The sequence below is a fragment of the Myotis nattereri genome (assembly GCF_964212035.1).
Source record: "Myotis nattereri genome assembly, chromosome: 2".
Classification (NCBI taxonomy): Eukaryota; Metazoa; Chordata; class Mammalia; order Chiroptera; family Vespertilionidae; genus Myotis; species Myotis nattereri.
Genome location: NC_138076.1, coordinates 1,306,125 through 1,331,121, shown reverse-complemented (window position 1 = coordinate 1,331,121; position 24,997 = coordinate 1,306,125). Strand labels below are relative to the sequence as shown.

The window sequence follows — 24,997 nt, the reverse complement described above, 5'->3', positions numbered from 1 at the left end:
CCTAGTGTGGGGCGTGCAGGAGGCAGCTGATCCATGATTCTCTCTCATCACTGATGCTTCTCTCTCTCCCCCTCTCCCTTCCTCTCTGAAAGCAATAAAAATATATCAAAAATAAAGAATATACATATGAACACAAAACTCTCTGCTGATGGCTGTGGAGAGAACACATGCGGAGGGAGCCCACAGGCGGACCCGCCCATCAGACCAGGAGGCACACAGGGTCCAGAACTTGCCCAGCAACCGCCCGTGTTTCCAATTTGCTCCCAGATCACCAGCCTCGGGGGCTGGCAGGGCCCTGGGCAGACTGCAGAGAGGTGAGCCTGACCCAGAGCCAAGGAGCCAAGGGGCCGGTCCCGGCTGCTGGGCCATATTCTCCCCATGACAACGATGCTATGGGCCCCACCTCTGTCGTGAGCCCCACGGGACATTTCAGCCAGAACCCAGCTTGCGCCCACACATGACCCTGCCACACACACTTCCCGGGTCTGCTATTCACGCCCTCGGGCCGTGTTGGGGGAGGTACCCTGAGCAACACAGGCAGCAGAGAACCCGCAGGGAGGGCAGGAGAGAGGAGCAGGACCATGCGGAAAACACCCTCCCCCTCCCACTCCCTCCCAGCGCCTGGAGGAGGGCGCCTGCTTCTCAGAGGAACGCCAGGTGCGGGCAGGGCCGCGTGCCCTTCGCAGCTTGTGTCCCGCTGGATGGGCACCTGCCTCCCACCCCTCTTTCCTGGAGACTTCGGTGTGGGCATGCAGCCTCTCCCTCATGAACCACGCTTGTCAGAGCACTTTCCTGATCACGGATGGATGCTCAGCCCGTTCCCTCTCTCCCCGCCTGACACGTGACCCGCAAGGGGGTCCCCCAGTGCCCGCCATCCTGAGGTTTCCTCGTCACTAAGGCCTTTTCCCCACTAACCGCATCGTTCCTGAGGCCCAGGCACCCCACGCTGTGCATCGCAATGATGTTCTGAACCAGAACCCTGCGATGTTCCCCCGAGAGGATGTGGCACCGCGGACTCTCCCGTGACCGGCAGGGACCGGCCCAGCAGGCGGTGATGGGCTCGTTTACAAGGGCACGCAGGACGCCCTTTGCTGAGTGGACAGTCGCGTGGTTTGACCAAGGCCACAAGGTTTGTTCGCGGCAGAACGTGGAGGATTATCTCAGACTTTCAGTACTCAGCTCAGAATCCACGGACTGTGATGTGAGGCTGAGTGAGAGCCCCGATAATATCAACACGCTCTGAGGGTTTAAGTGAAAACTGTACCATTAAATCGACAGATGGGCCAACTGGCTCCATCTCAACTGTTTCTCAAGATACAGACTCTGTGGAGCAAAGGCGACAGAGGCCGTGGTCACCTTCTCTTCCCTGGAGTGACACTGAACATACGCGCAGCAAAACCAACGCGGGGAAATGATGTGCCCGTGAACGGGAGCCCTCTGCTTGGAGCCATGAGTCTCAGGAAAGGAAGTAAAATTCAGGAATTGGTTTAAAACGGGCGGCCCCAGTGATGACGTGCTTTAGGTTTGACGCCTTTGTCCTCGAGTCTTGGCGTTGCAATGCCAACTGAAATGCAGAGAAATATCCGCACCACGCATTTCACGTCCTCTCCCACCAGCGCACACAATGCCCGCTCCGCCACCTCCCCTGTGTGTTCTGCCTGAATTTGAATGTACATGTATCCACGTCAGCTCTGACTTCAACATCTGAGCTCGATTTCTGGTGCCACTGTTACAAAGCTCAGAAATTAAGTAATTAAACCCAAGGAAGCAGTTCACCCTACAGATGACATAAGCCAAGACGCACTGGAAGCCTTGCAGCGTCTGTTCTCTAAGTTCTCGCTTTCCAACCGCACTGAGACGCAGCTACCCTGTTCTTGCACCAACACCATGACCCTCAGTCCCGCGCCACTGACCAGACGCAGTGGCTCCACGCCAGGCCACCAGGGCCCGACTCCGTACCGTGTTGGAGCCGTGTACACGGTTTTCCCGTGACCCCCACAGTGGTCACATGACCTCGTGCAGCATCTCCAGGGAGGAGACCAGTGTGCATCCTGCAATCGTGCACCTGCAGCCAGCGGGCCAGGGACAGGGCATGGCCACAGCCTAACAACATCTGACCGACTTTGGATTCAGCTGTGATATAGACGACGTTTTAGTAGCCCACAGAGCAAGGCAGAGAAAGGACGCACGTTCCCTCCCATGGCCTCCAGAGACCTCCAACCACCTCCAGCAACCTCCAATGACTGCCAATGACCTCCAGCGACCTCCAACCACCTCCATGACTTCCAACCTCCAATGACCTCCAACCACCTCCAATGGCCTCCTCCAACCTCCAATGGCCTCCAGCATGGCACCGCGGAAGCCCGGTGTGGCAATGGGACACACCCTCCCGCACTCACCACACGGACGGCGCCTCCGTCCCGCTGATCTCCAGGAAGTCGTAGCCCTCCTCCAGCTGGAAGTCGGTGAAGACCAGCGCGATGGTGTCCCCGGGCTCGGCCAGGACGGTCCACGTGCAGTCGGCGTTGTTCTCGTACTCGGACGGGAAGTGGGGGCTGGAGATGCTGCTGCTGGTGCCCCGCAGGGTCCCCCCGCAGGCTCCCTCGGCTGGAGGACAGAGGAAAGGGAAGATGCTGTTCAGGATCGTCTCGGGCACAAGGGCATCGACAATGTCACCGGGATCAGTGACGGTATTTCCTCACCAGAGACGCCCTCTGAGGGTCTCTGCTGGTTTGCGCCTGCCGTTCTATGGGAAGGGACAGGGTTAGGGTCACATCTTGTTGCTAAGGAACGGCCCCCCTAGGAAAGGGTGCCATAGGCTGAGACCCGGGCTGCATCGCTGTCACCATCCACAGTCACAGGCAGGTGGACAGCGGTTTCCAAGACGTTCTCGAGCCCTGGAGGAAGGAGATGAGCGGCCACATTCAGGCCTGAGTGCTCGTGGCCGCTGTCCCTTCGCACTGCGATGCCGGCTTTCAGAGGCCGTGCTCCTAGGGGAGGGCGCCACCCCTCTTCCCCCGGGAGTTTGGAAGGTGCATTCGGTTTTGAAGTTCAGATAAGCTAATACCATAAGATGGCACCACACAGACACACGGACTCATCCAAAGTTTCCAAGGAGGAAACAGCTGCATGGAACGTAAAAATGGGAATATTTTGGGGAAATGCCAAGTAAAACGTCAATAAAGATGAAACACATATAAGATGTAAATGATATGGTGCTAAGTGGTGGGAGGGAGGGAGGAGGGGAGGGAGGGAAGAAGGAAGGGAGGTAGGGAAGGAAGGACAGAGGGAGCAGGAAACAGGTTCCCCACTCCTGATCTAAAGGCTCCGAGGACCCGAGAGACCCGCCTCCACGCCTCTGCCCGCAGTTCATTACAGCGCCAACAGCAGGGACCATGTGACCATGGAGACACCCAGGACCTGGGAAATCCTCGCAGATCTCACTGCCCCATCCCTGCCAGGAGTGAGCAGGCCAAGGCCGGGTTTTAATGGACAGGGACTGTGGGAATCTACTCACCCCTGCAGAGACCTCCTGTGTAAAAGGAGGGGTAAGGAGGGAGCCGTTTCCTCTTTTGTTTTTCGTGTTTTTGTTTGTGTTTTAATCCTCACCCGAGGACATTTTCCCCTTGATTTTCAGAGAGAGTGGAAAAGAGAGGGAAAGATAGAAACATCAATGTGAGAGAAACATCCATGGGCTGCCTCCTGCATGAGCCTCCGACCAGGGCCTGGGCCAGGGAGGAGCCTGCAACCGAGGTACGTGTCCTGGACCAGAATCGAACCCGGGACCCTTCGGTCCGCAGGCCCACACTCTACCCATTGAGCGGAACAGGACAGGGATGTTTTTCATGCTTTTATTGATTTCAGAGAGGAAGGGAGAGGGAGAGCGGCAGAAACATCCATGATGAGAGAGCATCCCTTGGCTGCCTCCTGCATGCCCCCTACGTTAACGGAGGATCATTAACAGATGACTCTGAGATCCTGGCTTCTCACCTTTGTCCTCTGCCCTGTGGGGCCTAATTCTCGGTGAGGGGGGCTGCCCGTGCAGCGTAGGAAGTTCCGCAGCATCCCCGCCTCTGCCCACCAACGGCCAAAACTGCCCCCACAGCGTGCTGACCAGCGATGCCTCGGACCCGCATCCGGCCGTCCTCCCCAGCACAGGGTCCGGCTGAGCACCTCAGACTCCGACGCCGGTCACTGGGCAGTGCTTTCCCGGCTCCCTCTGGGGGTTACCCAGAGCCCTCGGGACAGGAGGCCTCGAGCCAGATTAACATGCCAGCACTTCGCTTTCTCTGCGTCAAGGTTAATAATTTCCTATGAGGTATTTGGCTTATGTAAATGTATTAGAACAGAGAGAGACCTACATGGCATTTTTCCCCTAAATAATCTGTTTATGTTCAATAACTTAATTAAAGGGATGAGAGTTACTGCAGCTGTCTTTGGAAACGGTTTTATTTTTGACAGACATTATACAATTTTCCCATAAAGAATAAGCCCAGATAAATGAAGTTAATTAGGAAACAACTATTAAATTTTCTAAACTAAACTATTTTTAACTCTTTAGAAAAACCTAAACATCAGTATAGCTATAACAGATCCATTGTGGTTGATTTTATTTAATATACCTCTAATCCTATTTGGGTGGAAAGTGGATTTGATATATGTAACTCTTTTATAAGACAAACTAGAGGCCCAATGCACGAAATTTGTGCAAGAGTAGGCCCTTGCAACCCTGGCTTCGTCCGGAAGGTCGTCCAGATGGTGTTCCGCTGTTCAGCCATTCAGTCGATTTGCATATTATGCTTTTATTATTATAGATTATATTTTGAAATTCATAACTTTATAGTTTCTGAGATGTGTTTTCACCACCTTAGCTTCACTCATTATGCAAAAACTAATAATACAAAAATACAGTAACATGTTTTTATTAAACATGTTATTCCAATTGTTCATATTGTACTAAAAACAAATGCTCTACTAAAAAACACGGATACAAGCTTTTGAAAATGGGAGCTCATTAACCAGAAGTAGGAAAAATCAGAGCCACAGACCTTCAGCGACTATTCCTTACACTGTTAACACACACACACACACACACACACACACACACACGTGCACATGCAAGCACGCAACACACAGGGGCACCTAAAACTAACGGATATTCTTGCTTCCATCCTTCCTCTATAGTATGTCCACTTACATCAGCAACATTGATCCTTTTAAAATTGAACTTGAATCTTAAAATTTTCTGTCCCAAACTGTTAAACTTCCCATGTCACCCTGAGACTGAAGTCAAAGGTGGCCAGGCCCAGAGGCATGGGCTGTTTGCTGACCCCTGCCTGCCGCCCCAGCACCCCTGCCCACCCACCTCACTCTGTCCCCTCTCCCTCCCTTTCCTCGCTCTGGGGGGGCCACCCTGCCTCCGGGACCAGCGCCTGTATGTCCCTGCCCCAGGCCCTTTGCACTCGCCACGCTGCCCATGGCCTGCCTGCTGCCCTTGGTGTCTGTGTCAGTCATACTCCTGGGCCGCCTTCCTGGGCCGCCAGGTACAAACAGGCTCCCCTTTTCGTCACTGTCCCCTCACTTTGCTTTGCTTCTCAGCAGTTCATGACGTGCAAAGTCCTAGACCATACGTTTCAGGGACTTGGCCATCCGCTTGTGCCCTCCATCCTAGAAGGCAGCCTGGAACCAGCAGCTCGCCTCCTGTTTTGCTTTTTCCTCTTTGGGTGGGAGCCTGCAGCATTCCCGCAGCTCTGCTGCCTGCAATGAGCCTCTATTCGGCCAGCCTTAGTACTAGAAGTGAGATTTTAACAAAACACATTTCTGGGCTCACGCCTGGCATCAAACTATGCTATTTCTAAGGAAAGACGTCAGAAAGTAAGTTAACCGAGTCATGGAAATATAGAGGCATCTTCAAATACAAGGTTTAAAAAAGAGTATTCTAGAACAACTGCGGCAAGACGATGTGGAACAATACGTTAGACAAAAGCTAATTGTGGAGAAGCAAGTTGGGTCCTTGTAGCAATCCCCAGGGGTTAGAGGGCCCTGTGTGTGTGGCTGTTTGTTTTCAACAAGTAGCTAAGCTGCCACCTGGCAATTTTCCTTTAGACTCAGCAGAGCAGCAAGGAAGTTTCTAAAAGAGATAAAGTCAGGCAGGCAGAGAAAGCAAAGTAATCAAAGGAAAACATTAAGAAAATGAGATTATGAGCCAGCTTCCTGGCACCCGGAAGAATTATTATTTTTTAAATATATTTTCATTGATTTCAGAGAGGAGGGGAGAGGGAGAGGGAGACAGAAACATCAATGGTGAGAGAGAATGACTGATCGGCTGCCTCCTGCACGCCCCACACTGGGGATCAAGCCTGCAACCCTGGCATGTGCCCTGGCAGGAATTGAACCGGTGGCCTCCCAGCTCCTGGGTGGATACTCAATCACTGAGCCACACCTGGCTGGGCCTGGAAGAATTATTTCAAATTCCACAGTTAAGCATGTAAACTCAGAAATAACATAAAAAGTAAAATGTATTAAAACAAATAAGTAACTATTAAAAATAAACCAATTCTGGCCAATATTTAAATAATACAGTTATCCTATATAATAAAAGCCCAGCGACCCAATGGCAGAATGACCAGTCGACCAGTCGCTATGACACACACTAACCACTGGGGGGCAGACGCTCAAGGTAGGAGCTGCCCCCTGGAGGTCAGTGTGCTCCCACAGTGGGAGCGCACTTGGCTGACCAGGATGAGTGGTGCTCCCACAGCAGCCGATTCCCACAGGCCACATCCCCCATCAGTGCACAAAACCATGCACAGGGCCTCTAGTATTAATATAATGTAAGCTCTTTTTAATCCATACATATTAATAAGCAACTATAATGTGTCAAAACTATTACTTTTATATTAATTTTGCTATATCCAGAGTATTTTTTTGTATTTAAAAGCTGAAGAATTGGGGCAGGGCTAATTAAGTAAATGCTATTTAGAATCCCCCCCCCCCCATATTTTTTAAACATTATACAGAAAGAAAGTTAAGTTAGGTCAAACTGTCGTGCAAATACTTGACCATGAGAATTAGCACACAACAAGTATTTGTCAACGAAATGATGAAAATGATGAAAACCAGTATTGAGTCACTTCAGTATTTTAAAAATGTGCCCCTAGGACCTTTGAGGGAAGGAGTCAGCGGTTGCCAAGTGGGTGGGCTTTGGCTCCGACACCCGATTTCCCTCAGAGCAATTATTTCTTTAACTCGGTTTCCTATACTGAGTTTTCACAAAATCTTGCACTTGGAAAAAATGATTCTACAGCTAAAAAAAAGTGTGAATGTCATCTCGTTAATCCAAGAAGATGAGGTTTTTAATAAAAGATGCGTTTGGGTCTACTGATTCCCATAAGTGGGGAAATATTCTAAATGTAAGAGGAAATCACAGCTCACCATTTCTCCCAAGGAACCTCAAAACTTTTAGAAGCTTTATTCTAAACTCTGAAAGTATCATAGGCCTCGCCTGGGTATAGACGTTGCTAGGAATATAACTTGAGGGCATAATACAAAATTCAGAATAAAACCTTATTTAGAGACATCCCTTGCACATTTATCAGAAGGGAAAATGGAAACCACCTAAATGTTTAATAAGCTGTAAATCATTAAAGTATGATGTGTCTGCACCACACAACCATCTGAGGGTTTCAACATGGCTCAGTGGCTTCCCGAATTAGTGTGTTAAATTTACCACACGGAGGATATGCAACCAGATGCCGTCTCTTCGCAGTGTTAACGATTGTGGGGGAGACTCCAGGAAAGACACACACATGCACACACACATGCACACGCGCACACACACAGACACACACTCATCACATTGCTTTTCTAACCTGGGAGATACTATCTAACGTGCTGACCCTCCCTAGGGCCGCGTGGAATCTGGGAGCCAGTGAACCCCCAGAAGCCAGACCGACCCTCTGGGCTTGAGGGAGCCGCCCCCTTGCTGTGTAACCAGCTTTTGGCCCCTTCTTGGACCTGTTTGCTTCTCTGTAACTGGCGAGAATGAAGGTGTCGCTGCCGAGGGTTGGTGTGAGGTGAAGTGAATTGATCGGGGCAGAACCCTTAGAACTAGGCAGGCAAATAGTATCTGATCAAAGTAGCTATTATTGTTTCCAACCACCTGGCATGCAGTGATCACGCAGTGATAGCTTATTGGGTAAATTATTGATACGCATTTTTCATCTCAGGGCTTAAAGGTTTTGCTGCTTTGGGTCAGACTCGCCTTCCTGGTCTACACAGTGTTTGCACCAGGAGCGGGTGCTGCTCCGAGGGCAGGGAGGCTGACAAGGAGCTGGGGTGGGGGCAGGGCGGCACTCCTCCAGGGGCTGGGCTCAGAGGGGCCCAGAGACATGGGCCACCCCCCCCCCCCATCTCCATGGCTGCTCCTCCGGTGCGCTCACCACCACGCCTGTGCCGAGACCATGGGGCGTTTACACTCTCCCCGCTTACTGAGGTCTCTGTAAGAAGCACTGGTCTCCTAGGTCACCCCCACCCCCTGGGTCGCCCTCCTCCCCCTGGGTCGCCCCCCACTCCCTCAAAGATCGCACATCTCAGATGTCGGACCCCTCCCCCTCTCGAGCTCCTGAAACCCTCCACGAGGTGCCTGACACTCAAGGTCAACCATGAGCAGCACGTCCCACATCACAACCATGTCTGCGGTATCCCCTGCCCTTTCCCCGTGGAAACCCCACGTCTCCTGAAGAGCTGGGACCAGGAAGTCCTCCCAAGCGGTCAACATTCTGCTTCCACAGCCCAGGTGGCCCCGGGCCTGGAGCTGGACCATACGCCACGTACCCGCTTCCAGGATACGTTTGTTCTTTCTCCCTAAACCCTCCCAGCTGGTCACCCCTGCTCCTCAGAACCTCGCCCCTTCTTCCTTGAGGTCCTCCACTGAGTCCTGGTCAGCGCCAGCCGCATGAAGGCTCCCTGTCAGGCTCTCCGAGTCCACACTCATCTCGGTTCTTGCTGATCCTTTGAATGTTGGTCTCAGTTCGTTCCCTGCCCCCTCTCCCAACAACCCAGCTCCTGCTCAGCCACCCATTCTCACCGTCGCCCCTGATCCTCTCTCTACCAGGAAGTGGGTACCGCCCAGAGCTGCCCTCCCGATGCCCCGTGCTCCCACCTTAACGCTCTGTATTTCCCGGTCACGTGGTTGAACACCTTCACTCCAACCACTCTCTGGCCCACAGGACCGAGAGGCCTCTGATCTCGCTGTCCTCACTGTCCTTTCTCAGCCACTTTGCGCTCTCAACTGTCCCCTTGTCATCCTTCGGTTCCATGGCCCTCATTTATTTATTGATTGATTGGCCACGTCATCACTTAAATCACCCCCTCGCACGTGCCGAGACTCCAGTGTCAATCTCTTGAATTCAAATCTGAACCAAATGCGCATGTCCTCCCTGCAGGTGTGTGTGGCTGGAGAAAAACCAAAACCAAAACACGTGCTCGTGGGTCTAGCTCTGTGGTCGGCAAACTGCAGCTCGAGAGCCACAGGCGGCTCTTTGGCCCCTTGAGTGCGGCTCTTCCTAAGCCTTAGGAGGACCCTCATTAAGTTAATAACAATGTATCTACCTATATAGTTTAAGTTTTAAAAATCTGGCTCTCAAAAGAAATTTCAATCGTTGTACTGTTGGTATTTGGCTCTGTTGACTAATGAGTTTGCCGGCCACTGGGCTAGCTGTAAACGATGGCGCCCCTACTCCACGTCCCTCCTCTGAGCCGTCCTCCCTGGCGATGTCCATGTCCCTCCTCCTCCCTCACCCCGGGGGCGCCTCCTGCCCCATCCACACTCCTCGGCGCGGTGGTTCCCACCACACGAACAGACACACCATCCGGAGCAGCCTGGTCATCCGCCACCACCTTCTGATCGCCTTCGCATTCCCGCCGACAGAAGTCCTTCCTGCGTGAACGGACACGCTCCGGCCCGGGATTGCCCCGCAGCTGGGCTCTTGCTTTCATCCCTGACCAGGATCTTCAGCCAAAGCTGTGCCCCTCTCCCCTCTCGGAACGGTCACTCCCCTTTCATCCGGGACCGTTCTTAGCGGCAAACCCATGATAACTGTCCCCAGTCTGCGCGTCTAAACAGCATCGCTAAGGTGAGTGCACACCTCGCCTGTTCACACCTGTTGCTGACCATGAATCTGAAGGGCGCGACCTGAAACCTAGAAGAAAACACCTTTACCTCTGGGGCCCCCACCTCCCCCCCGCCTTGTTTCCCAAACCCCTTTCCCGGCGACACCCCTGAGGAAGGCCCACAGCCGCAGCCCTTCATCCCCTTCTCCTCTGGGCCCTCTCAGCCACGACTGGTCCCCACTGGCCACCGCACCTGCTCTTCGCAAGAGAGCCCTCAGCCCTCACCTTCCGTCAGCGCGCAGCACCCTGGACAGTCCTCCATCTCCGCTTCCTCAAAAGACTTTTTCGCTGACGCGTCACGCTTTTCTGGGATCTCAGAATAGGAGCAATTCCGTAGGAAGCTGCAGATGGAGTGGAGGGGTCCCATGTGCCCCCCTGCGGTGCCCCCCCATGATTTCCGCTTCCCTCCGTGTACACAGACGAGACCAGAATGAGCGTCCATGGCCGCCGTACGGCGGACACAGAGTTCTGGTCACCACTGTTTCCATTCACTGCTCACGTGGCTTCCGCTCATCTCCTCGCCGCTTCTTCTCGGCGTCCTTGTTCGTTTCCTTCCATCTCCAGCCTCAGCGTCAGTCCTCCCGCCTCATCCCTGTGGACCCCGCCCAGGCTCCACTGTCTGGATTTAAATGCCATGTGTGTGCCGGCGTTTTGGAATTTTCTAGTTCACTTCCAGATGCCCCTCCTGAATGTCAGCGTGCTCCTCCCAGCAACCCGCACGCCACAGCCTGGGGGCGTCTGAAGAGCGTTCTAGGCCCAGTGGCCCCACATCCAATTCTCCGTCTTCCCCTCCCCCAGTCTGAGACTGTCGGCCTTCTCACTCGCAGGGACGCCAGCTCCACCTTCCCGTGGCGATGGAGACAAAGCCGCCGCGGGCCGGCTGACCGCCCCCGTGTCTCTCAGACCCTGGAGCTCCTAGAAACACGAGCCTCGAGCTCCTTTTTCCAAACCGTGCTCAGAAGCCAGTGGCATCGCCAGCCTCACTCCCCAAGGGCCCCCCGCCCATCCTGACGGCTGCCATGGCGTCCTGCAGGCTTGCCACTTGCCCTGCCCCCTCTACGTTCTTTCCTCGAAAGAGCAGCCAAAGCCCTGGCCAGTTTGGCTCAGTGGATAGAGCGTCGGCCTGCAGACTGAAGGGTCCTGGGTTCGATTCCAGTCAAGGGCACATGCCTCGGTTGCAAGCTCGATCCCCGGCCCTGGGCCCTGGGCCTGGTGTGTGTGCGGAAGGCAACCAATCCATGTGTCTCTCTCACATTGATGTCTCTCTCCCTCTCCCTCTCCCCTTTGCTCTGAAATCAATAAAAAAATATATTTCTAGAAGGAAAGACCACATCACGGTGGACATAAAGGTATGTATTAAAGCTCAGAAAATGCAGAGGAGACTGGCCCCCTGATAAACGGTGATCAATGGTGCAGAGGTTGAGAGGGTCTGAGAATAAGAATGAAGGCAGCTCTGGGGATTTAAGGAGCATCACTACATGTGTTCCTGACTTTACACACGGTTCCTTGGTAACAGAACACGACTTTGGGGAACAGAATGGAAGACCTGGGGAAGGGCCAGCAGGCGAGTCCCCTGTCATCAGCGGAAACGGACAAGGTCAGCCCCTGGCGCAGGTGACCTACCTCTGCAGAAGGGGGCCGGGAAGTCCCAGGTGGCGCCGCTCCCGGGGCTGACGATGCAGGTGAGCGTCGCGTGGCCCTCCAGGACGTAGCCAGCCAGGCAGCTGTAGCGGATCTTGTCTCCGATGTTGAACCTGGACCCGTGCAGCACCCCTTTCAGGATGTCCCCGGGGTTCCCGCACGTGTGGCTGGGCAGCACTGGGGAGGAGAAAGGAAAGGACAGTGAGCGACGGCCCTGGATTCAGGTCGGTCTGTCGCTCAAAACATGCTCCTCCTTGAAGATGACAGTGAGCACAGCAGCCAGCAGTGCTCCCATCCGGCCTGACTGTGACCAGGGACATGCATGCATGTTTCCCATCCGCCACCTAGTTCTTCTGTACAGATTGTGTTTAGCTACAAACGACTGCATTTTGTTAGGGGGGAGAAGAGTGTCCATCCTCATCGGTGTCTAAACCACTGTTGTAATCGTGAGGGTCTACCCGCTCCTACAGGCAGCAATCAGACAGCGCAGTGGGACTGGGGTTCTGACAAAGCAATTAGCACATATGAATAGTCACGCCACATGTACTCCACGACCAGCACTGCCTGTACACACCACTAATCAATGCTTAATCAATGTCTGGTGGATAAGCAACTTAAAAAAACTAAAGATCATTTGTTAATCTATCAGACTGTAATAAAATTGTCCCACGACTGTATTCCAGTCAGCTGTGAGGGTCTGTGCATGGATACAGTGTCTGACTCACAACAGAGTGGTAACCACGGCTTTCACAACGCAAGTACTGCACTCGCTTCGCAGTCCGGCCCTGACGCTGTCCCTTCCTGCCCGGCTCCCTCTGTGTATGTGTAGGGTTCCTTCCTCCTGCAGCTGCCCCGAGACGTCCTCGAGACGAAGCCATCACACCAGAGAGCATCGTCTCCGACCTCCTGTGTGCGCCCGGGCGCTGACCAGAGGACGTCGGCCGTGGTTGGCTGTTGTCTCTGCCCTCGTGCTGTAAGTCAGCCTGCCTCCGTCAGGCACCTGCACTCCTGCAGTGCTCAATAAGCCAAGGGTCCTACTGTTCAAAGGAATGGTTTCCAAGTAAAAGTATTTCTAAGTGAGTAAAAGTACAGTATTTTATCTTCTTTTAAAATATTATTTACTGGTTTTAGAGAGTGAGGGGGAGAGAGAGAGAAACACTGATCTGTCATTCCACTGATGTATGCCTCCGTTGATTGCTTCCTGTATGCGCTCTGACTGGAGAGTGAACCCCAAGTCTGGCTTGTGGAGACGACACTCTAACCAACCGAGCTACCCAGCCAGAGCCAATTATTTCATATCTGAATCCTTTTTTTTTTTTTTTGCATGGGTACAGAGGATAGGTTGATATCCTATATAATAAAAGGCTAATATGCAAATCGACCGGATGGTGAAATGACTGGTCACTATGATGTGCACTGATCACCAGGTCAACACAGGAGCTGCCCCCTGGAGGTAAATTTGCTCCCACAGGGGGAGCACTGCTCAGCCAGAAGCTGGGCTCACAGCTGGCGAGTGCAGCGGTGTTTGCGGGAGCCTCTCCCACCTCTGAGGCAGCACTAAGGACCCCTCGGGGGATGTCTGACTGCCCGAAGGGATCAGGCCTAAGCTGGCAGGCAGACATCCCCTGAGGGGTCCTGGACTGTGAGAGAACACAGGCTGAGCTGAGGGACTGCCCCTCCCCCGGCCCCTAGTGTACGAATGTCCTGCACCAGGCCTCTAGTTCCATCATAATTTTCTTACACTATTCTATTAATCTAATTCTTAACTAGTCTACATGATATGGTCGATTTGGCTTTTATTACTTAAGGATATATTGAAAACATGAGTCCTTTGGGAATATATGTACTAACATGGAACTTGTACATATAAGCAAATGAAAGATGCAAATTGTTAGGGAATCGTTAAAACAAATACTGGTTTTAAATGAATGAAAATTATATGCTTTTGAGTGCATGTATAAAAATAACCATATAAATCTATAATAATAATAAATGCATAATATGCAAATTAGACTGGACGTCCTTCTGGACGACCTTCCGGACAAAGCCAGGGCTGTGAGGGAAGCCTGGGTCTCGGGCGCCAGAGAGAAGCTGGCACCGGCATCTGGGAGAAGGAAGGCCTGCTGTTGCATGAATTTCGTGCATCAGGCCTCTAATATATGTAAAATAGAGTGAGACTATTTGTTTTGTTCTTTTATACGTCAAGAAATAGATCTTGTTCAGTGAATGAAAGGGAATGTCAGTATTCCTAAAGTTGTTTTATTATAACATTAAATATGAACAAAGTAAGCTATGTAGAAACACTTAGAAAAAATACTACCTTTTAGATACTTTATATAATTGATATGTTTATAAATTCACTGTTTACATAGCAAAGTGTGTTCAATTCTAGTTAAAAAAAAAAAATAGTTTCCAAAAACAGTAAAAAAAAACAAAACTGTTTGAGACACAATAAGAAATAGTTAATTTTGGTCTAGAAAAGAGATTTTCAACCATTGTGCGACAAGACGATTTAAAGCCTGCAGCACCTGGCTATCCAGTCAGGGGCACCGACCCCTTTCCCTTCGACCGTCAAGTAAATGATGGAAACAGCCCACACAATAGCCGTCTGGTGTGATTGAATCAAAATAAAACCGATTTTTCTTTTTTCTTTTTTTGTCAGATCGGCAAAAAACTATAATACATGTTCTGGCGTGCCGCGGGCGGGATTCTAGTCATCAGTCTGTGTGCGCGAGATGAAAAGGGCCGGCCCTATTCTGCAATCATCTTTGCTTCTCTTATAAAAAGGAAGTTCTTTGTTCGATATCGCAGTCACTACTTCTAAGTCGGCGCGTCTTTAAAAAGGGTGTTGACAGCACCTTCCAGTGCGTCAGCCTCTGCCCGCCTGGGTCCTCTGGGGGAGGAGGCTTTCGGCTCTGCCGGGAGGAGCCCTGGAGTGTGGGCTCCGCAGGCCTTCGGGCCTCATGGTCTGAGAGCCAGGCAGTTCGTTTCTTTCAGGAGCAGGAGGGGACGGAGGATGAACGCCGCTGGGCTTTCCGTCCTGGCCCGGGAACATGTGGAATCAACAAGTCCTTCCCTTCCCTCGGGGCCTTTATTCTCTCCATCAGCCGTCAGGGCGCCCCTCACCGGGAGGCAGGCATCTCTATGCAGGGTCCACATCCATGTTCCCTAATCCGGCGTCGTCAGTACAGACCTGTGAACGGCCTCACAGCCCGCGACGGACACCACACGCCGCTGCTCCCACACCCGGGAAACACGGGGCCTTTCTCACACCGGACGTGGCTGCAGAGCTTTCCCACCACGTTTCTCCTGAACATGGAAGGAGGGGCTTCCTCACATCCTCTCAGCACAGAACCACGGACAGCAAGACCGCCACGCAGAAATCTCAGCACAGAACCGCGGTCACCACACGGAAACACGATGAGCCGTGAACAAGGCGCCGGGGGTACGGGCCAACGCCACTGGTTTATCTCAGCCGGTTGCAGGCATTTCGGCCGGAGGGAAGGACAGACCGTCTGCGAGGCTCAGCCGTGCCCTGATGTCGCCAGCAAGTGCGGGATGGTACTGACTTCACCAAATCTGAGAAAGAACCATATCACCCCTGAAAACAACGGTCTCCCCGACTGGGCTGGGCCTCCTGGAAAGAAAACAGTCGCGTCTTACAACCCCGAGCAGACTTCAGTGTCACATCCGGGACACGCAGAAGGCAACGTAAGTCCTCCTGTTCCGTAGCCTCGAGCTGGGAGAGCTACTTTCCCAGGAAACGACGTCGACGTTAAAATGCACGGCTGCCCGCGGAGAAGGTAGCCACGCCATGGAGGGTGTCCCTGGACCATGGTTACATGGAAGCGTGAGTTGTGGCTGATGTGACAGAACCCCTTTCCCGGGGCAGGGGCAGGTCACCGGCAGCAGCATCCATGGCCGTGAGCCGTCTCAGCCCACAGCCGCGCGGCCACGCCAACTCCAGGTCTGGGGCCACCTCTGCCTCCTCTCCTCCTCCTCGGCAAACCACCCCCGGCCTCCTGGGCCAGCAAATGGTCTCCTTTTTGTTCTTTTTAATATGTATTTTATTGATTTCAGAGAGGAAGGGAGAGGGAGAGAAACATCAGTGATGAGAGAGTCATGGATTGGCTGCCTCCTGCACCCCCCGACTGGGGACGGAGCCCACAACCAGGCACGTGCCCTGACCGGGAATCGAACCCTGACCTCCTGTTCATAGGTCGATGCTCAGCCACGGAGCCACACGGGGTGGGCTCCTTTTTGTACTTGTCCACGGGTTGCCTTTCCCTTCACGTCTGGACAATTGCTCCAGGATCTGGAAACACCCACCCAGCACCTACGGTTTGAACAGCGTTGCTTGGAATTGACTGGACTTGAGGGAAAGAGCTGGACCTGAGTCTCTTCCTCACCCTCCCAGGCCCCGGCCATCTCCTACGTGTCCTCATAGTGTGTATCCCCGGGTGCGGTGGGATTGGAGGGGACAGGGCTCCCCTCTCTGCTCCGTGGATTCTGTAGCCCGGGTGCTGGGCAGCCCACTGCGTACAGCGGGCGCTTCTATTTCATTTGTGTCCCTGTAACATCCAGGTAACCTCTAACCCTGAGCAGGGACTTGTCAAATACAAATCCGCTGAATGGTCATTAGCAATAAAAGCACAGCGAGTCCATCCAGTGCCCGATGTGCACAATAGCTAAGATTTACTAGTATGCAGTCCATGGATTGGCGGGAACGGGAAAAACAACACGTTTAAAAACACACAGGCGGACAAAGGGACGTTTTGGAAACAATGACTCAGGACCAACTTATAACGTTAAGTCACATTTTTTTCCACCTCAGGTTAAACATGCAAATAGGCCTCAGAGGCTGAGGATGAACTGAAGTTTATAAAAAGCAAAATAAGTTAGCAAATGGGGAAGTGACTGAAAATTGTCATATGTACATGACTTATAAAGTTTAAAGTCAGTGGTTGGTAGTGGGAAGATAAATGTCAGGAAAGATAAATGACAGGAAATGAAGATTTCTATTTTCTACCAATTACGTCTAGAAAAAATAAATAAAATTTTAAGGTGAGCAATGCCATCAAGCAAATAGAAATAGTTGAGGATACACTAAAATACTTATTTTCAGTTGCAAAAAATAAACATGCACATAATATTACAAAAGCATTAGCACGTATGTTTCAAAAATTATCAAAATACCGTACGTTGTGAAAAACAGACGAACGTGTCTCCAGGTCCATGTGGAGGTTGGCGTCTTAGACACGTAAGCTTCCCTAACACGTGAGCCTCCAGCGGCTAGAAAACTCATCCACAATAAATAAATCCAACCCAACTGTCATTTCTGCCAATTTCCCTGAAAGTCATTTTTAACCCTTTTCCCTGACGACAGTGAGTCTCCATGTCTCCAGGGCGCCCAGCACACATCAGTGTTGAGCAAATACTGAGTTGACTTGAACTCGCCTCTTAACTCCCTCTAATCCAGCAGTTCTCAACCTGTGGGTCGCGACCCCTTTGGGGGTCGAACGACCCTTTCACAGGGGTCGCCTAAGGCCATCCTGCACATCAGATATCTACATGACGATTCATAACAGTAGCAGCATTACAGTGATGAAGTAGCCACGGAAATAATGTTATGGTTGGGTTACAACATGAGGAACTGTCTTTAAAGGTCCGGAAGGTTGAGAACCACTGGGCTAAGGGGTCGGGAGGAACTGCTCAACTGAAAACCATTTCACACTGCAGCTCCCCCAGGAGAAGAGCTCAACGCTAACAGGATCACAGGAGCCCCGTCCAGGCAGGAAATGAGACCTCGCCCTCCCAGGTCATTTCTTGGTCTGAAAAGGGGCATTGTTTGCACAGCAGTTCTCGGCCGTGACTGTTTGGAACAGCTGCCTGCTCTTCCAGGCAGAGTTTTCTCAGCTCTTTCCCACCAGGTTGGATGGATCACACTCTTTATACGTAGACTAGAGGCACGGTGCACTATGGCCGCACACGCGTAGGGTCCCTAGGCCTGGCCAGCAAGCAGGGCCCATCAGGTTCCCACCTCCCTGCCTCCTCAGCACCCCGCCACCACCGCTGGTCGCACACTATGTTCCACGCCGCCCCTGGTGGTCAGCACGCGTCATAGCAAGCAATCGAATTCCATTCTCCGGGTCGAACTCCTGGGGGGACACTTTGCATATTAGCCTTTTAGATAGATAGATTTTCGGTGTGGCAATTTGCCTCTTCCTTTCCTACCACTAACTCCACAGGAGACACAGCTTGTTTTGACTCACTAGGGCAATCCCAGTGCGGCTGTTGTGAGGATAATGCCGCCACAGTGGGTTGAAAGGGGTTTCGGAATGGTCAGGCCCACAATTCATTTGCAAACGCCAAGCAGAGAAGCGGGGAGAGGACGTGACAAGGATAGCATGTTGCTACACTGAAAATCCTTCCCGTAGCCCCTTAAATAAATGCACATGATGCTTAATTCTGATATTTGTAGTTTAAGGGTTTAGAATAAAGACTGTGTTATGATAACACCACAAAATAAAGATTACACATAGCTATGTATCTGTGTAGGAAGAAAAAGAATGTGTATATGCAGCCCAGTGATGGGGGTTCTGAACAGCTCAAGTACTGACATCACCTTTGTGGGTTTTTTCTAAAACAAACGGATTGAAGGTACAGTCTTCATTAGTTCTAATACTCAAATAGGTTTCATAGCTACTAACATTTACTGATGCAAATTATTTGAGCAAAAAATCGGTTACAGGTCAAATAAAGTGACTCTGGAATTACACGGGAGTTGATAACTCCAAATGTCATGTGTCCCCTTGGAGAATGTCGGTAATTGGTGAAATGTGGAACAGCGACTGGCTGAGTCCCCACCTAGAGTGAAGCTAATCTACTGTTACAGTGCACCTCACACTGAACTGGGGAGTTAGCTCGATATGTGAGGCCTGTGGAAGCACTCCGTCTGTTTTATGGGTGTAAAACGGCCAGTGCAGGGGGGCCTCCTTGCCCTGCTGTTCCTCACGGTTCTGAGTGTCCCCGGCAGGTCCTGTTTTCTCAGGGACCTGTGGTGACCCTGGCCCTTCATTCCCAGGACTGATCATCAAGGCGGCAGCTCTTCCCAGTGGCCCAGTGCCTACCTGCTCTCCTTCAGAAATTTAAATTTGGATTCTTTACCTCCCAACGTATGTACTTGGAAGAAAATGAGACAGCATTCTTTCACTCTAAAATGTGCAACTGTACCCTGGCCCGTGCACCCAGAGGTCACCGGTTTGATTCCCAGTCAGGGCTCATGCCTGGGTTTTCGAACTTGGTCCCAGTAGGGGGCGTGCAGGAGGCAGTGCATCCATGATTCTCTCTCATCGTTAATGTTTCTCTCACACTCCCTCTCCCTCCCTCTCTGTCTAAAAATCAACTAAAACAAACATATAAAATGTGTCATTGTTTCTTCTTTGGGGGTAGGAGGCTATTTTAAGTCCAAAAATATGATGGAGAAACAGGTCTAGATATTCTCTGGTTTACGGACGACTGTTACGACATGAATGTTTGGGTCCTTCCAACACTCGCATGTTGAAAGCCGACCCCCCAGTGTGACCGTGTTAGGAGATGGGGCTGTGGGGAGGGGATTAGGATGAGATGAGATCTGAGCAGGGAGCCTCCTGCAGGGGGTCAGCGCCCTCACAAGGGTCAGGAGAGGGCTTGCTCCCTGTCGGTGCTCCCCCCTGTGAGCAGCACGGCCCTCACAGTCCTGTGTGGAAGGGGACCCCACCAGAACCTGCCTCTGCCGCCCCTCCCCCTGGACTGCCCCCCTCCAGACCGTGAGAAATAAATATGTGCCTTTGTGAGCCCCCAGCATGTGGGGTTAATTATAGTGACTCACCCCGTGCACATACCCTGGTTTTAATAATAGCAAAGGATGAGGCTTTGAAATTTTATTAAACATGAAAGTACAGAGTCAAAAAGAAACCCCCAAAACACACTTAGCTAAAAAGTAAATGAAGAGAGGTACCATCTGCCCATGCCTATAATTTGCTGGTCCCCTGATGCCTGTACTAGAAAGATCACATCTATATATATAAAAGGCTAATATGCTAAGTATCCCTTCAACCACCTGACCAGTCGCTATGACACACACTCACCACCAGGGAGCAGATGCTCAATGCAGGAGCTGTCATGACGCACACTGGCCATTTTCAAAGAAATGGCACCACAGACCTGGTACCGACAAACCAGCACTCGGCTTCCCCCAAGTGGGACACGGGCCCTGCCACCACCCCAGAGCGACACCCCACCAAATCGCAGCCAATGCTGCCGGGACCCCATGGAGCAAAATGCGGCCCACAGCCCAGACCAGTCTGGAAACGGTTGCTGTGGGCGCCAGGTAATGATGTCATGTAGCAATGCCCGGCTTCCTCTCCCCAGCGACTAGCCTCCTTGGAGTTTCTTCAGCCCAGGAATCCAACTTGCTTTATAGCCAGGTGCAAACATTTACACTCTAACCAAATGTTTGTGAAGCATTTTCCCTGTGCCTCATCTCATTTGATCCTCACAGAAGTCCTGGAGTAGGTAGATAGGAGGCTTGGTGGAACCCTATTTTCTTCTCATGAGCCGGAAAATGGAGATTTAGAAAGCTTAGAAACTTAACCCAACTGAAAAGAAGTAAGAAATGGTGGGCCTTGAAAGTGACTTCAGGTTTTCTCACGGCACACAATAGAGTCACACACGGCCACAGTTAGATATTTCACCCTTCATTCTCCCTGCGTGATCTACAATAACAACCTGCTTCGTGTTGATATTTACTGCTGTGTTGCTGACAATTACCTGAAAGAGAAGTTGGGGTGCTTCACTGGGCTGGAAAAAGCTTAGCTACATCAGAAAGCAGGTCTAATTAAGCAAGTTTATGCTATATCTATTAAAGGCTAAGTTGACTCACGCATGCATGATACATATAAAGCTCTCGCTGGGGCCAGTCACACATGTATGTGTGTTTTGATCTGTCACTGTTGATCATGAATGTGGCTGACACTCTATTATAGAGAAAGGGCAAACAGCAATATTAAAATATTTCTTCTAATTAATTTCCTTTCAATGTGCACGGATTTGTGCACCGGGCCACTAGTTTCCTAATAGGAGTCTATTCAGCCTGTGGGACATTGCCTTCAGCCACACAGTGCACCACACCCACCCTGCTCTCCACCCAGGCCACACCCACCCTGTGCTCCACCCAGGCCACACCCACCCTGTGCTCCACCCAGGCCATGCCCACCTTGTGCTCCACCCAGGTCCCACCCACCCTGTGCTCTCCATCCAGGCCATGCCCATCTTGCACTCCATCCTGGTCACGCCCACCCTGCACTCCATCCTGGCCACGTGGGAGAATGCACAGCCTATTGAGCACACCTGCTTTGCTTTCACTCCTCACGCAAGCTCTCCGCCTGCTTAGGAAGACGGGAAGATGGATGAGACGTCAGCTCCCTAACTTTGCATCCTGAGACAAGTAAATGCTAGGAGCGACCTGGTGCACTCTGAGCCGCATTTACTGGGACATCTCCCACAGGCACAGTGGCTTCCCTGGTGAGGACCAAGCCAGGGCCTCCAGCGGTGACAACCCAGCGCCCGAGCAGCCCAGACCACTCCTCGCTCAGCAGCCAGCCCTCCCTCTCTATGCAAATCGGTCAAAGAAGACAATCTGCAGTTTAAGCCACCACCTCATCTTAGTGATGAGCCAGTGACATCCAGAAAGCTCACCGAGGTGTCCAGCTGCACATAGTAGGTGACACCCTCTCCCAGGAGGAATGTCTGGAGATCTGGGTGGGCGCTCAGGGTCGCATTTGCTCAGGGCAGGACCTAGGTGAGCATTCTCCTGAGTAAAAGCCCATCAGCCCTGCCAGGAGCGCCACCGTGATTTCCATCATCGTCAGAGGTGCCCTCAGCGGCGCCTGATCCTGAACAGTAACTAGTCTCTAACAGTTAATTTGAGTTCCCACTATTAGTACTGTGTATAAATGGGTGCCCATCGTCAACCAGTCAACAGCTCAACACAAAGCAAACAGCCCCAAAATGTACAGTGAGTTTAAAATCCATGCACATGTTTCCAAGGGCAATTCAGTTTCATATTCTCAACCCTCCATCAGTTGCATTTCCCTTCACTTTATTCTCTTCATTATTTCCCTACACATTTCAGTTTATGTAACTGAACCATGAATTAATAACCCATGTCTAACTCTGTCCTAAAGAGGAGGTGGGTATTAAGTTTCAACATGGAATCGTATGCGTGAAGTACAGCATGTCTAGCTTGTCCATATTTCAGGGGTATCTGTCTTTGGACTGCGGATCATGGGGCCACCCGGCCAGCAGGACGGGGTGTGTCTGCGCTCCCACCTCTTCATTTCCTGTCACCAAGTCTAATGCCTGTGCCTCCTGAGTCTGAGTGTGCTCTTCCTTCTCTGCCGCAGGGCTGTGACCCTCCCCGAGCCCCCAGCCTGTCCCCCGGGAGCCCCAGTCATGCACCTAATTGGGCCCGGCTGTGCGCTTGCCACTCTGACGGGCACCTGCCTCCTAATATAGCGCGTCCTTGCCGACGACCTTCCGTGCCACGGCGCTCCCTGGCCGCCGTCACCCGCCTGTGTCTCCAGGCTCCTCGATGCCTCTCCTGTCTCTCAGTCGGAAAAAGATAGTGCTATTTCCAGAAACGCGACCCGCCGGGAGGGAGGAGGAAAGGTAAGTCTGTAATAAGTGACTGTCTTCCAAAAACAGCAGCATCCAAATAACTGACATGGAAAAGGCTATAACGACTTTAAAGCCAGCTTACACGTTTCCAAGGGCAGTTCCGTTTCCTATTCTCCACCCTCAGTTTGCACGGTACCTTCCCTTTATTCTCTTCCTTGTTTTCCTACACATTTCAGTTTACTATGTACTTGAGCCATAAATTAACAACCTAACTGTCATAATAAGAGAGCTGGGTAGTAATTCTTAACATAGAATCTTACATGTGAAATAGAGTATTTTTAGTTTTTCCATATTTCAGGGGCATTTCCTCCTACCTATACTTTAGAAAAATAAGTTGCAATACTTCCTGCCAGGAGATAACATTCTTACACAGTTGGTGTTTGCTGGCTTGCTGGGGTGCCACGTGAACGCCTACGTTTGTTTCCCCCAGAAGGGGGTGTCCACACTGTCGCTGGGCCACACGTCCGGTCTCATTGCGGGAGCCAGATCGCTCAGAGCACACCCCGCACACGCCTGCAGGTGAGGTCCGCTCACGTTCGGACAGTGTGGAGCCCAGGCCATTTCCATGCGGCCCTGACCCTGAGCAAGGGGGACGGCCCAGAGCCCACAGAAGGCGAGGCCGCCGCCACGGGACATGCTCCCTCACGGTGGGACGCTGCCGGTGACAGACGTGGTTTGGGGGAGTGGCGTGTGGGAGCTGGTTACGTGCTGCTCCGTGAGCAGGCAGGCGGGATGTGAGCCGGCCGTGCCGGTCCCTGGTTAAAGCCACTGCGGTGCTTTAAGGGTTTATGCATCAGCAGCTCTGTTCAGCGGGGCGATGTCTCCAAACAGAACGCGGACGCCGAGGAGGGGCCGAGCCTGCGAGTTCTGACTTCCCGACAGGCCGGCTGTCATCAAACTGTCCTCGAGGCCATCGAAGCAATGGAGCCAGCGGCCAGTCTGGGGCCGGGCCTGAAGAGGCTGTGGGCGTGTTTTACTCTAATGAAATACTCTCTCTCGGGGAAAGCCTGGCCGGCTTCCTCACAGCGAACTGGCCGAGTTGGTACAGGGAGGCGCTTGCTTTCTCTACCCTTCGGTGGCCATGAAGTGATTCCATCCCACCCTGACTCTGCAGTGCTGATAACACAATGGATTTCTTGTGAACGATGAAAAGAAGCTCATGCAGTTAAAGGCCCGGCTTCTCCATCAGTTCAGTGCAGGCAGCAACATGACCAGGGTAAGGGGAGGCCAGGCCCCATTCAGAGATTTCTGTTTTGCTTTGGGGGTTTTATGCATGCATGTATGTATGTATGTATTCATTTTGTGAGCTAAAATCGGTGGATAACATTGTATGGGAGCTGGGGAGGTGGCTAGGTCATGCGGATGGAGTCCTGCGGACGGGACTAGGCCCTTATAAACACTCCCTACGAGAAATCTCTCTCTTTACCATGTGAAGACACAAGAAAGTGGCTTGTCCACACCTGATAGAACCCTCCCCCAAACCTGGCCATGCCGGCACCTGGGCGGCAGACTATGGAAACGAATTTGTTCATGATGGGGGGACCTATGACCTGATAGACAGAGCACCTGACTTTATCTGAAATGTAATCATATTATTTAAAATCTTAGAGCACATGTACTTATGTGAATAGGGGCTTAAGTCTCCTTATCGTGCTGGGCTGCATACCTGGCGCTTCGGCCAGACGGGGCGCGCTGTGCTGTCTGTTCCTAAAACACATAGATAAGAAGGTAGTCACTGTACTGATACAGAGACTATGTCGGGAACTAATTGTGTAACTAATTTTGTGGTTTTTGCAAATAAAAACGCTGTAACTCCTGTAGTCAGCGCTGCAGTTCAGCCTCTGCTTCGGTGGGGTGCTGTAGCTGTAGTAGCTGGCCAGTTTAATAAAGGCTCCTAAATTTTGATCTGAGTCCCTGGTGGTCGTCTCCACGGGTCACCCCATTATACTTTTCAAGGCCTGTGAAAGTGATTGAGCAGGTGACACAGCTATGAATCCAGCAAGCAGAACCGATACACAGGGTCAGGCCGACCCCCCAGGAGTCAAAACATCCTCTCATCCACATCACCATCATCTCATCCACAACATCTCCTCACCATCATCTCGTCCATATCATCTCCTCACCATCATCTCATCCACATCATCTCCTCACCATCATCTCATCCACATCATCTCCTCACCATCATCTCATCCACATCATCACATCACCATCACCATCATCTCATCCACACCATCTCCTCACCATCATCTCATCCACATCATCTCCTCACCATCATCTCATCCACATCATCTCCTCACCATCATCTCCTCACCATCATCTCATCCATATCATCTCCTCACCATCATCTCCTCACCATCATCTCATCCACATCATCTCCTCACCATCATCTCATCCACATCATCTCCTCACCATAATCTCCTCACCATCATCTCCTCACCATCATCTCATCCATATCATCTCCTCA

General features: G+C 51.7%; 1 protein-coding gene across 1 annotated transcript in view; it reads right to left on the bottom strand.

The window, feature by feature from the left end:
- The window catches only part of CSMD1 (CUB and Sushi multiple domains 1), a gene marked incomplete at its 5' end in the record, with an annotated part of 654,679 nt that overhangs the window by 395,966 nt on the left and 233,716 nt on the right, over positions 1-24,997 (bottom strand). The window contains 2 exons of the mRNA XM_081082235.1: positions 2,400-2,607; positions 11,797-11,991. Of these exons, the coding sequence (XP_080938361.1) occupies positions 2,400-2,607; positions 11,797-11,991 (403 nt within the window). The remainder of the gene's footprint in view (positions 1-2,399; positions 2,608-11,796; positions 11,992-24,997) is intronic.